The 13,446-nt window shown below is 55.7% G+C and overlaps 1 protein-coding gene across 15 annotated transcripts in view; it reads right to left on the minus strand.

Moving 5' to 3' along the window:
• The window catches only part of SRC (SRC proto-oncogene, non-receptor tyrosine kinase), a 61,636-nt gene that overhangs the window by 13,901 nt on the left and 34,289 nt on the right, over positions 1 to 13,446 (minus strand). For 7 of the 15 annotated variants that reach the window (XM_055089901.1, XM_055089904.1, XM_055089900.1 and 4 more), the window contains exons 3-7: positions 12,837 to 13,063; positions 8,881 to 9,048; positions 7,131 to 7,423; positions 5,292 to 5,391; positions 4,260 to 4,277 (exon numbers count right to left, since the gene is read on the minus strand). In XM_055089901.1, coding sequence (XP_054945876.1) covers positions 4,260 to 4,277; positions 5,292 to 5,391; positions 7,131 to 7,416 — 404 coding nt within the window. In that variant the 5' untranslated portion in view covers positions 7,417 to 7,423; positions 8,881 to 9,048; positions 12,837 to 13,063. Of the gene's footprint in view, positions 1 to 4,259; positions 4,324 to 5,291; positions 5,392 to 7,130; positions 7,424 to 8,880; positions 9,049 to 12,836; positions 13,064 to 13,446 lie in introns of all 15 variants that reach the window. The other 8 variants (XM_055089903.1, XM_055089905.1, XM_055089909.1 and 5 more) reach the window with 5 other exon arrangements.

Below are 13,446 nucleotides of genomic sequence, written 5' to 3' on the forward strand. Positions count from 1 at the left end.
GCCACACAGCGAATCGACAGCAGAGCAAGGGTGAGAACCAGGGCCCCTGTGTGCCCACAGCCAGACACAGCAGGCCTCCTGGACCCCTGCACCCTCCCCAGGCCTCTCAGAGGCTCAGAGACCCTCAGGGAAACCAGGGGAAGATGGAGGAAGAGGCAGCAGGACTGGGCCAAGGTCTAGGTCAGAGACTGCAAAATGAGGCAGATTGACAAAGCCAGAGTGTGCAAGCTGGCTGGCCTCTGGGAAGCCCCCAGCCACCCACTCACAGTGGAAGGCCGGCAGGAGCATGTGCCCAGGGGCCAACCAAGCAGGGCCCCAGAAGCAAGGGTGAGGGTTCAGCTCTGCTGACACTACCCAGACTTCTGCCAGCAGAGCCTCCACCTGCCTAACATCAGCCCATGTGTGAGTTTGGGCTCACAGTCCAGTTTGGGGGTTTTATTTCACAAGGGCAGGGATGGAGGTGCACTGCAATCTCACCAAGGATCCAAGGTCCACCTTCAGCCTGGCCCCAGCTTGAGAGGTATCTCAGAGCCTGAGCGCCAGAATCAGAGAATCCTGGCGCCAGCCCAGCTCACCATTTGCAGGCTGCATTACCTTGGCCCTGCAGGACCTTGGTCCTCATCTGCAGGAAGGGGATACTCATGCCTCCCTCTGAAGATGTAAAATACCGGCACAGGGCCTGGCACATAGTAGGTGCTCAGCGTGCATGAGCTGTTAGTATCTTGATTTGGCTAAAAAAAGAAAAACAATTAAATCTGCAACTCTGTGGTACTCCTCCCCACTCTCAAAAATGTTTTTAAAAACCAAAGCAGCTCAGTTCCAGTCTCCGATAAGGATTTGCTGTATGACCTTGGGCAAGTACCCTATCCTCTCTGGGTCTTAGTTTCCTCATCTGTAAAAAGGAGATAATATTCACAAAATCAGTCAGCATCAAGCCAGGCTTTGGGTAAGCCGACTACTGTGATTATCATCTGAGCCTCAGTTTGCCCACCTATGAAACAGAGATATCAATCCCCATCTTCCCATGCCAATGGTCTGAGAGGCTCAAACCTGCCTCAGGTGGCTGTGGGCTGTCTCAGCCAAGGACCAGGGACTGCCTTCACAATGAAGGGCCCCATAGCTTCCCAGATCAGTCCAGTCTGGTGGGGATACCGATCTGCGCCCGGCTCAGAAGTAACAGCGGTGTAAACCTAACAGGTTGAGCAGATGTACTGCATCTGGCACCTTCCCTGGGGCCTGGTTCCTATCAGATAGGCAGGAAGAGGGAAGGAAGGGAATCACACATTCCCTGCCTGACCCCTCACCTTCCCACATGTGGCAAGAGGAGAAAGCACTGGACCAGGAGTCCCCAGGCAACAATTTTACATCCCAACTGCTCTCACTAGCTGTGTGACTTCACGCTACTGACCTCACCTCTCTGAGCCTCAGGATCCTCTTTTTGGAGCCTAATCCTGTGGCTAATTCAGGCTGGTGTGTGGATTGGGAGTGTGGCAGCTTTGGAACCTGGGACGTTATGCCAGTTTGGGTCCTTCTATTTAACTCATTTGGGCCGTTGGGACTGGCCAGAGGAGCCGTTTGGGGATTACGGGCAAGCCAGGGCAGCTGGGTACGGCCCAGGCAGTCAAGTTTCCGAGCCCTGAGGCCTGGACCCATGGTTGGTGGGGAGAGAGCAGGGTGAGGCCAAGGCAAGTCGTGTGAGGCGGGCAGGAAGGGATCCCTCACCCCATGGTGGGAAGTAGAACTGGAGTGCTCAGGGCAAGGGGACAGAAGTCAGTGCCTGCTGGAGCACTCCCCCAGAGAAGCTGTTGGAATAGTCTGAGTAGGAGGAAAGGGCAATTTAGGAAGCATCCCAGAGTCAGACCCAGAGGGGCTCTGCCTCCTGGAGACTTAGACACCGGGGCAGGGGCTCAGGGCAGTCACACCTCAGACCCCAGTGGCTTCCTCGGACCCAAGACCACACAGCACCCAGGATTCTAGGAGCAGAACCGTTTGGCATGGAGATCCAGGGACTGCGGGCTCCAGGCTGCTACTGTGAGGACCCCAACCCAGCCAGCCCTGGCCAAACCCCAACAGACAGGCTCAGCCTTAAGCTCTCCCTCCCCAACTCCCAGCCCAGTCACAGGCTAGACTCAGAAAGTCCCTCATTCCTACAGGGAGGGGGGCTGGAGCACGGGGTTCACAATAATAGACCTTAAGCAATAACAGTGGAAGGACATGCAGGGTGGTCCCTGGGTCAGGTATGAGACATGAGCACCTCAAATGTGGGTGGCCCATCTTCCACTAAGCCTCTCCCCGCCCATCCCATTATCCCTCTTCTTCCTCTAATGCCAGCCCCCAACTCTCCCAGAGGGGCAGCTGAGCTTTGTGATGTGAGAAAGGGCTCCCCATCCACTCCCATCCTCCCCCACCCTCCAGTTGGGTTGCCTCACTGCCACCCAAGGGCTTCCCACGGATGGGACTCCATCACTTCCTGGCAGCCCCCAGCCCATCACGGAAGGCAGGAAGAAGGAAGGGAAGGGGCTGGACAAAGGAAGAAGTGAGGGCTGCCCTCTGACTCTGAGTGAAAGAGGCAGAATCAAAGTTTTGAGAGCTTTGCTCAAGCTGTGACCCCCTGAGACACTCTTCCCATCGTTGCTGGTTGAGATCCTCCAGTACTTCAAAGCCTCTAACCTGAGGCATCCTCCCCAGCTCGGGCCCTTCCCTCCTCCTGGCTCCTCTGCACCTCCACGGAGTTCCTCTTCCAAGGGCTCGGGGTCATGCCTACCCCTCCCAGCTCTGCCACTACTAGCTGTGTGACCTTGAGCAAGTCACTTCACCTCTCTGGGCCTCAGTTTCCTCATCTGTAAAATGGAGCAAGTAAGCATTTCCACTTTCCAGGGCTGTGGTGCTGTATAAATAAAACAACACAACTGCTCCGCACGAGAACAGGCCCACACTTGAGGCACCAGAGATGGTGGCTATTTTATGAGTGTTCGCTCATCTCGTGCAAAATCACCACCCGGGCACCCACAGGGTGCTGAGCAACAGGTGATGGGGGACGCAGAAATGTGGCAGGCCCAAGAGCAGCCCTCAAGGAGTTCCCAGTTTGAGGGGAGGGAGATACAAACAGCCGGAACCATAAGAGAACTGGAGCAGCATTGGGACTCAGACAGAAGGGGGCGGGGGGAGCTGGGAAAGCCCCCTCCCCCCGGGAGAGCAGCTTAAGGAAGGGAGAGAGCTGCTGCCCAAGCTCCAATCCTGGCTTTGCTACTTGGTAGCTGTGTGACCTTGGACAAAGGCCTTCACATCTCTGAGCCTCAGTTTCCTCATTTGCAAAATGGAGATGGCCCCTCCCCCATCACTACAGCCCCGGTGGGAGGGCAGCAGAGCAAATACAAGGACATGGGTAAAAATGCCTGCTACCTCTTTTCCCCTTTGCCTCACAAAGGGGGCAGTTCTGAACTGGATCTTGAGGGATGAACAGGAGTTTGCCAGACAGAGATGGGAGAAAGGGCGCTTCAGGCAGCGACAATGACATGCACAAAGGGCAGGGAGGCGTGAAGAAGCAAGAAATGCTTGGAGACGGTGGAGACGTCCAACCTCCTTAGCCAGGCCTTCGAGGATGCTCATGGATCAATTCTACTCTACCCTCTAGAACCTTCTCGCCCTTCCACAGCCCTGAAGGCCACCAGCCCCCTCCAGCGCTGCACCCTCCCACGAGCCGCCTTTCTGTGAGGAGGACCGCCTTCTTCCACTCCCTCCATCCCCTCAGCTTCACTGTGCTTCCTTCAGGGTCCTGCTTGAAACCCCCAGCCCCTGTGGTCACCAGCAGAGGGGGGCACACAGCAAGGGCCCTAAGGCCTGAGCCGACCCGGCCCCACCCTCTGCCTGACACTTGGCCTGGACTGGGGCTGCGTCCCGGCCTGTGGCTCCAGGAGGGCATGGCCTTCTCCACCCAGGCCTCGCTGGGCCCAGCACTGGACCCTGCACGCGGCCGGCACTCAGTGTGGGCTGAACAGGGAGGGGGTGCGTTAGCATGAGGCGGACGGGGAGGAGTGAGATGGGGGGTGACAGGGGTGATGGGAGGACCCTCCCCATTCTCAGCCTGGGATTAAGGTAGGGATCTGGTCAAACCACTGGGGGTGAGGACAGAAGCTGGGGAAGCCGGAAGGGGCGCAACCAAGGGAGCCAGAGACCATATGAAGCACATGCTGGCGGCAGCCCACCCCCACCCGTGAAGCGCCCCTACCCAGCCCGCCGCCCACGGAGTGTGTACACACCTGACATCCACCTTCCTCCTAGGGCCAGCGAGAGAGAAGCAGAGAGGGAGAAGCTGAGAGAGAGCTGGAGGGAGCAAGCACGGGCCAGGAATGGGGACGGGGTTCCCCAAGGCTGTTGGGGGGATGGGAGGTGGCGGAGAGGGGACGCAGGCCCTCCGAAGGCAGGAATGCAGCAGGCGTGGAGCTGTACCCCGCCCTCTGTCGGCAGCTCCGCCCCCAGTGTGATCACCCCTGGGCGCATGACCCAAAGCCTGCACCACCCCACCCGCCATGACAGGTGTTGCACCCCACCTCACTGCACTCTAGGCAAGGAAAGGAGGGGAGTGGGGAGGAGGGGAAGGACGCCACCCCATGGCCGGAGCCTCACCCACCCCTCGCCAGTTCACTATCCCTGCTCACAGGGGCCCCCGAGCCTGGCAGGGGCCCCCGTGCCCCCCATACGCCAGCTTGGCACTAGGATGCCCCACCCCAAGGCTGGAGTCCCTGGACGTGAAGCAGAGATGCCCACCAGGGTGCCCCACCCTACACACCCTATCCCACCACCTCATCCCCAGGCCCTATCCTGACCCCCCTCACACTGGGTCCCCAGGATGGGTCCCCCAACCCTCCCAATGAGGGCCCTCCCTCTACAGCTGCAGACTCTGGCTTTACTGGTTGCCCAGGCTCTCCAGCACCTCTGTGGGCACAGCCTCCAGCTCCACAGGCCCTGCTTTTTGTAGTCCTGGGTCCCCGGCCCAGTCCTGCGCTGATCACACGCCCCTGTGCGGGTTCTGGGATCTGGAGTGCTGTGCTCTGCTGTCCAGTTACTGCACCCGGATCCCTGTCCCTGGAGCCGACCCAGACCCACGACCCCTGGTGCCTGCCTCATCACCCCCAGAGGCCCCAGGACAGTTCCCTGCACCTCAGCTGCCTGGACACCCAGCTTTGCCTGCTGCCCATCAAGCTGGCCCCCGGACGCTCAGAAGTGGCTCCGTCCCAAGACCAGGCCCAGGGCTGGGGTCCTGAGGGGCAGTGGGGTAGGGGGGCACTCACGTGTTGTTGACAATCTGGAGCCGCTCCCCTTTCTTGAAAGACAGGTCAGTCTCTGTCCGCGACTCATAGTCATAGAGGGCCACAAAGGTGGTCACTCCGCCTACACAGAAGGTGGGGTGTGTCAGAACGGCCAGAGCCATGGCGGGGGGGAGAGGTGGACAAGAGAGCCCTGCACCCTGGGCGGGGGTGGGGTTGGTCTCCCACCGCCAGCCCAGAGGCCTGGTCCCATTCACCGGGGGTGGGCCTCTACACATGCCCCGCTGTGTCTGTGTGTCCCGCACGCTTGTGAGGGCGTGTAGGAAGCATGTGCGTCTCTCCACCTCTGAGTGCGCCCACTGGGCTGGAGGGGATGCTGGGTGTTGGCTTCTCTGTTTGCTATCTGTCTTCCCCACAGCACCAGAAGTCCCCAATAACAGACATCTTTGTTTTGTTCCTAGAGCCTGGTGTATAGCACGTGCTCAAGAAACAACCATTAGATGAATGAAGCAGTGAATGAAGGAAACTGCACGTGGGGACGTGGCTCTGTTCTGGGGAGGTATGACTCTGGATGCTTCTGTGTGTCAGGAAAGATCTTGGCTGCAGGTAACTGTCCCCTCCGAAGCCCTCTCTGTCCCCCCATTTGAAGTTACAACCTCCAGCCACACATCCACCAACACCACTCCCTGCCCATTTTGCTCTTTCATAGCAGTTACCACCCACTAACACCCTGCACGGTTTACACACCCTGCTCTTTGCTTCTCTCCCCCACAGGGGTTTTGTCTGTTTTACACTTTGCTGTGACCCCAGCACCAGAAGAGACCTGGCACACAGAAGGGGCGCCACAACTATCTCTTGAACAAACGAATGGGTATGTTTGTGGGTCTGTCTCACTTGGGTGTGTGTCTGTGCCTGTGTGTTCTCACTGCACATATGTGCATCTGTGCATCTGTGAGTCTGTGGGTCTCCGGGATGGCATTTCTAGCTGGGCACATGTGTGCTTTTGAAGGGCTTCTGACCACATGTGTCTGTCTCCATCTGGGAGTATGAGGTTTTTTGCATATGTGTGTTTGTATTTGTGTACATTTGCGTTGGGTGTGTGTCTGTGCCTGGAGGGTGCACATCCATGTGTCCCTGAATGTGTCTCTATGTGCATGGTGCGTCTTTACGAAAGCGCCTCTAGCTCAGCACGTGTAAATGTCCTGTATGGGTGTCTCTGAATGAGTTGCTGACTGTGTGTGTGTGTGTATGTGTGTGGGGGGGGCTCTGTGTGAGGGTGTCCGGGTAAGAATGCATGTGTTTGTGTGAGGGTCTTATGCCTGTGTGTCTCCAGGACCACTTCTGCATCTCCTAAACATCCTTTGCCTGGCGCTGCTATACCCCCAAAGCGCCAGCAGAGGGTGCAGGGGCGCATCTCGGCATTGGGCCGGGCCTCTGAAGACCCCAGTTCTCTTTCTCCCTTCTAACCCGCCCCGACCCCTTGGCCACTCACCGCCTCCTGTCCTGATCCATCTCTGGGCTGACCAGATCAAAAAGCAATGCCTCAGACCCGTCCCCGTGCTTCCGAGAAACCCCCCGGCTCTCTGGGCCTGTTTCCGCCTGTAGTCCTATATCTCTAGGGCCCTTTATACGCTACATCGGATTCACCCCTAAAGGCAATGGAGTGTGCACCACACTTTCCAGTTTATAAAGCCTCCAGGAAACTCCCAATAGTCCCTAAAGCCAAGTAACCCCCAGACTCCTCCCCGTCACTGAGCGAAAGAAACAGCAGCCCAGAGAGGGGGCGTCGCTCCCCCAGGGCACACAGCCCTCCTGGGGGAGGGGCCAGGGCCACCCGGCTCCCACACTCCCAGGCGCACTGACCAGCCAGGGGCCCCGCCCTCTGCGGGGAGGTGACTGTGTCGGAGGAGTTGAAACCTCCGAACAGCTTGGGCTCGGCGGCTGCAGGGGCAAAGGCCGTGCTGGGGCACCGGTGGCCATCAGCGGAGGCCGGCTTGCTGGGGGTCTGTGAGGTGGGGAAGGCACCCCCGCCGCCGCCGCCGCCGCCGCCGCCGCCGCCGCCGCCACCGCCGCCATGGGTGTTATCAGCAGGTTCCAGGCTGCGGCGCCGCTGGCTGGCATCCTTGGGCTTGCTCTTGTTGCTGCCCATGGTCCTGCTGGAGATGAGAGAGGACCCTGGGTGAAGGGCTCTGGGAGCCGGCAGAGTTGCCTAGGCCCCTTAGCCTGCACTCCCATCCATTCTACAGATGGGGAAACTGAGGCCCAAAGAGGCGTCTTTGGGTAAGTTACCTTTCAGAACCTCAGTTTCTCCATCTGTAAAATGGGAATAGTGATGGCAACCATAAAGGGCTTCCTGGGTACAGGGCCAAGCACAGAAGAAACACCTCATAATCAGAAGCTCTAACCTTCCCCACGTTCCTTTGAGTCACTGTTTCTCTCCCTCGTGGGTAGGGATAGTATCTTGAGTCATGTCTATGTCCCAGGCATATAGGAAAAGGCTGAGGGTTTGTTGAGTGAATACATGACTGACTGAAATTGTCTAACACCAGGGGGAAAGGTGCTAAAAGTTGCAACTAGGGCAACTAGGGCAACTAAGGAGAGATGGCTGGGAGCTCACTCCAGGCCCAGGGCCTTTGCACATGCTGTTCCCTCTGCCTGAATGCTTTTCCCTGACCACTTGAGCAGAGTAACTCATGCCTCCTTCAGTTCTCAGCCCAAACGTTGCCTCCTTGGAGGCAGCATGTGGGGGGTGGGAGGGAAATGTTTAGGGGTGATGGATTATCTTGACTGTGCTGATGGTTTCATGAGTGCATCCACGTGTCAAAACTTATCAAACTGCACACCTTAAATGTGCAGTGGGGGCTTCCCTGGTGGCGCAGTGGTTGCGCGTCCGCCTGCCGATGCAGGGGAACCGGGTTCGGGCCCCGGTCTGGGAGGATCCCACATGCCGCGGAGCGGCTGGGCCCGTGAGCCATGGCCGCTGAGCCTGAGCGTCCGGAGCCTGTGCTCTGCAACAGGAGAGGCCACAACAGTGAGAGGCCCGCGTACCGCAAAAAAAAAAAAAATGTGCAGTTTATGGTATGTCAATTATACCTCAATAAAGCTCTTAAGGAAAAAAAAAGTCACCTCCCTGGGAAGTGTTCCCCAACTTCTTTCATTGGTTTAAGTCCCCTTGCCTTTTGTGCCTCTCCTTGATAACATGTGGCCCAGTTTTGTGGTGTGTGTGTGTGTGTGTGTGTGTGTGTGTGTGTGATTACATGATTATCGTCATGGGCTTTTGTCTGTCTAGTTCACTGCTGTGCTCCCAGTACCCAGCACAGGGTATGGCACACAGTAGGTGCTCAATAAACAGCAGAATGAATGAGTGTGAATGTGTGACTATTCAATAGTTAAGACAGTTCTGAGCCAGAAATCTGGGAGGGCTAGAGATGGGGAAACACAGAGAAACCCAAGTTGCAAACTCCCCAGTGACGCCCATAGCCCTGCCACCCCCCTTTGCTCCCCACGTTGCCATCTGCAGGTCCTCATGGAGCCTAGCCAGGGTCTCCCCACACACCATGGCCGCCCCTCCCAGCTCCCTCATCTTGGCAGCCCTGATGGGTCATCACCTCACCTGGTGCAAGGCAGAGGCTATCCCAGAGGACCTGGGAAGCAGCCTGAGGTCTCAGCACGAACACCAGGTGTAGAGTCGGCGGTCTCGGACTAGAGACCCTGCTCTACCTCTCCCCGCTGTGTGACCCTAGGCAAGTCACTTCCCCTCTCTGGGCCTCAGCGTCCTCATCTGCAAAGTAGGGATAAAACAGATTTCTCAGAACTGTTGGGAGGATAGGACTAGAAAGAGAAATCATCAAGGTTCTGTCTCTTGGGTCATGATTTATCAGGCTCTGACTCTGGCAGGCCCGATACTAAGAGCTTCCCAGACCTGAAATATCCTTCACTCCCCCAAAAGCAAGAGTGAGAGTGAGGCCGTGTATGGCATGGCAGTTAAAGGTGGGCTCTGAAGCCAGACTCCCCAGACTCAGATCTTGGCTTTGCTCCTAATCGGCTGTGTGACCGCAGGCAAGTGACTTAACTTCCCTCTGTGCCCCACTTCTTCATCTGGAAATGACTGTGACAACTGAAGGAGGCAAGGCAGAGTGCTGGGAACACAGTAGGTCACCCTGCCACATCAGCTATTACTGATACTGTGATTCTGGACACAGTGGCGATATGAGCTCAGATTATTCTCCAGGGGATGTGCAGGCCCTGAAATCAGTCCAGAACTTCCTCTGGGAACACGTGAATGGGCAAAAGTCCCCTTGACTGGCTGGGGCCTCAGGCAAGACTGTTTGCCCTGAGCGCCAAGCCCAGCTCTGTGACACCCCTCCCTATGTGAACCTTAGCCAGTCCCTGTAACCCTCTGGGCCTCAGGCTGCCCGTCTGCACAATGGGGGCGTGGCCTGCACGCTCCCTGGGGGCCATCCAGCTCAGAGAATGTGGGGCTGGGGAGGCCCTGGGGAGACCTGCTCAAGGGATATGCCAACGGGCCTGGGAAGGCCAATTTCTACGGCAACCCAATCCGCTGAGGTCACGATGCCCATCAGCGCTCATACAGTTGGTGTCCTGTGGGATCTACTAACCCGGTTACCCACAGCCCCAGGCTCGATGGAGGCTGAGCCCCAGCCACCACATCCCCACCCACCTGCTCCCTGGTATAGTATTCACAGCACCAACTGTACAGCAAGCCCTCTGCCAGTCACCACAGGGGGACACAGATGAACCTGGCCAGGTCCTGCCTCAGAGGGTGCATGCTCTAACAGGGGACTTGTTTGTGGGACTTTGAGAGGAAATAAAAGTTATAAAAACACATTAAAAATATTTTTTAAATTTTAATGAAGAACTTTCTAAGAGCCCAGACTTTCTTTAGAACGAACTAAATGATGAAGAGTGAGCCCCCTGTCACTGGAGGTGATCAAGGACAGGAGAAAGTATACTTGGCTGATGTGCCATGGAGGGGGAGGGAAAGCCAGGGCTGGAACTTGAAGGTCCTTCCAGCACCAAGAGGATGCATGTGCCCACTTGGGAGGGGGCAAAGAAAAAAGCTCTTGACCCCTAAGCTCTTACACTAACCAAGAAGACCACTCCCCAGTGAGACACTCAGAAAAACATAAGAGGTCCTTCAAGACCAGACTAAGGTGGCCCAGGGCCTCTGCTTGCAATGTTTGCTGGTTTGTGGGGTTTGGGTTTTTGTTTTGGGTTTTTTGGGTGTTTTTTGTCCCTGTGGTTGATTCTGATTATACAAGTACCACCTGTTTGTGGAGAGGTGGGTGGGTCGAGGTTAAGGGCCAGAGTACCGGAGCAGACTACTTGTGTGTGAATCCCAGCCCTACAAGCCCAGTGTGGGACCCTGTGCCTCAGTTTCCTTCTCTGTCAACTGAGGATAACAACAGTACCCATGTCATAGGGCTGCTGGGAGAATCCATGAGGATTCTTGGAACATGCTTGGGATGCTGTGGCACGCTGGCAACCTGCCTCCAGAGGACAAGCCCCTGGGCATGGCGATGCGTTTCCTTCTGGCATCATATGAACATAGGACTGTATATTGGGATCCATCTAGTGCCCTTGACTCTAAGCTCCCTGCGGGAAGGACCGGGTTGGACCCATCTCCATATCCCTACTAGGTGCTCTGAAATATTTGCAGAATAGACAAAAGACTAAATGAGCACAGACATGATTTGCATCCTGCTTTGCTCCTGCAATGACATGTTGTAGAGACCACGTATCATTCTGCAATATTCAAACACTCCCAGAGCCCGGACCTTGTACTGGGCCCTGCTCTAAGAACTTTGCAAATATTGACTCATCAAATCCCCATGATAATCTAGGAAGTAGATACTAATAGTGTCCCTATTTTACTGATGAGGAAGCAGAAGCACAGAAAGGTTGAGGCACATGCCTGAGATAACACAGCGAGGGTGAGAATGAGAAAAAGTGGGGACATGAAACCACACTGGACGGCAGGAATCAGGCGCTGCTCACAGGGTCCACCTCCTGCCCTCCGGACCTCTCTTTCACATGAACAGCAAGATGGGGTGTGAGTGGATAAGGCAGCCTAGCCCCATTCCTAGAGAAAGCCCAAGTTCTCAAGCTTTGACATAGCAGAGCGTGCTACAGGGGGGACAGCACATTTAGGGTGGGGTCTAGTCCCTGCAGGGCTGCCGCAGTGCTGTGTGACCTTGAGAGAGAGACCGCCCTTCCGGACCGTGGTCTCCTTTCTTGAGGCAGGACCCTGTCTCAGAGCCCAAACGCTAAGTCACCATGAGCTGCCCATTTGAGAAGGGACAACTCCCCACATCTTTTCCGCCACTTGCTCACTCCAAGGCAGAGATAGATCCTTGGGGTCCAAGAGGAAGTGGGGGGGGCTCCATACTCGGGGTGTCTGAGGCTCCCAGAGGAAGGTAGCCCCTTTCCTCTGGGGAGCTGCTCCTGACCACAGGCTCCGGACAGAGGGCCTGCCCTATCGCTACCGTGAGAGGTACTGGGATGCCCTATAGCACCTCCCCATCAATGCCCCCAGCGCTTCGTGCTCTGCGGGTCCCAAACTAACTTGGCATCTCCCTCTACGACTTCCCCTCACCCCACGTCTCCATCTCAGGGCTGGTTCGCCCGTCCTCCCCGCCAATCTTCCTCAAATGCATCCCTCCCCCGACACCATCTCCACTCCCTCAGGCCAGGCCCCTGTCGTCCTGACCTGGGATAGCAGTGGGGGCCCCTGCAGGGTGCCCTCGTCCAGCAACCAGAGGCATTTCTGTAATGCACACAAACAAATAGGGCCCCTGCTCAACGCTGTCCACGGAAAACTGGAAAAGACCTAAGTGTTTATCAGAGGGGGACTGGACAAACAAATGATGGTCTGTTCATCAAGTGGACAGCTGTGCAGATAAACAAACAGAATGAGAGCTCGGTGTGGCCTGGGAAGATGCTCACGACACACTATTAAGTGAACAGGAAGATGCTAGTGTAGAATGTCCTCTGGGCCACTCGGGGCCACAGTTTCCTCATCTAGAAAATGGGGGCAATAGTGCTACCTGTGTCAAAGGGTTGGTGAGAGGATGAAAGAGAATGCAGACAAGGCCTTAGTGGGGTGCCTGGCACATAGTACACATGAATTAGAATTATTTCTGTAAAGAAAATTAGCATGTGAATGTGTATGTGTGTGTATGTGCAGACGTGCACACACATGTGCCGTAAGGTTTAGAGAAAGTTCTGGAAGGAGTCCAAATTTTTCACAATATTTAATCCAAAAGGTGTGAAAAAGGGAAAGGAAAACCCCTTCTTTACTTTACATGTTGTGTCACTTGACATTTAGAAATTACTTTGTCATGATTTTTTTTTCAATGAGACTTAAAAAAACATTCAAGAGCTTCCCATCATCCCCCTCTGGATGAGGCCTAAACCCTTCACCTGGGTCCACGTGGCCCTGTGGAGCTGGGGCTGTGGCCTCCTCCCATGGGCCCCCTACAGGAGGGCACCACACTCTCTCACCTCCTGGCCTTTGCCTAGGCTGTGCCCCTAGGCACAGATACTTACAACATCCAGAAGAGTCCAGAAGAAACTGTAGTTCAGTCAGGTCATACCTGCTCCTTCCTTCCTGGCTCTGCAGAAGGTCACCTCTACCTCTTCTAAGAGTGGAGGGGAGGCCAAGAGCTTAGGAGTTGAGAGTGAGGACTCCAGTCAGACCTGGGTTCAAATCCTGGCTCCACTACTTACTAGCTAAATCTTCTTGGGCAAGTCACTTCACCTCTCAGTTTCCTTGTCTTTAAAATGGGCATAATAAAAAGGAATGAAATTGAGTTATTTGTAGTGAGGTGGATGGACCTAGAGTCTGTCATACAGAGTGAAGTAAGTCAGAAAGAGAAAAACAAATACCGTATGCTAACCCATATATACGGAATCAAAAAAAAATGGTTCTGATGAAACTAAGGGCAGGACAGGAATAAAGACGCAGACATAGAGATTGGACTTGAGGACACAGTGGGGGAAGGGGAGGCTGGGACGTAGTGAGAGAGAAGCATTGACATATATACACTACCGAATGTAAAAGAGATAGCTAGTGGGAAGCTGCTACAAAGCACAGGAAGATCAGCTCGGTGCTTTGTGATGACCTAGAGAGGTGGGATAGGGAGGGTGGGAGGGAGGC

Source organism: Physeter macrocephalus, chromosome 14 (assembly GCF_002837175.3).
Source record: "Physeter macrocephalus isolate SW-GA chromosome 14, ASM283717v5, whole genome shotgun sequence".
Taxonomy (NCBI): Eukaryota; Metazoa; Chordata; class Mammalia; order Artiodactyla; family Physeteridae; genus Physeter; species Physeter macrocephalus.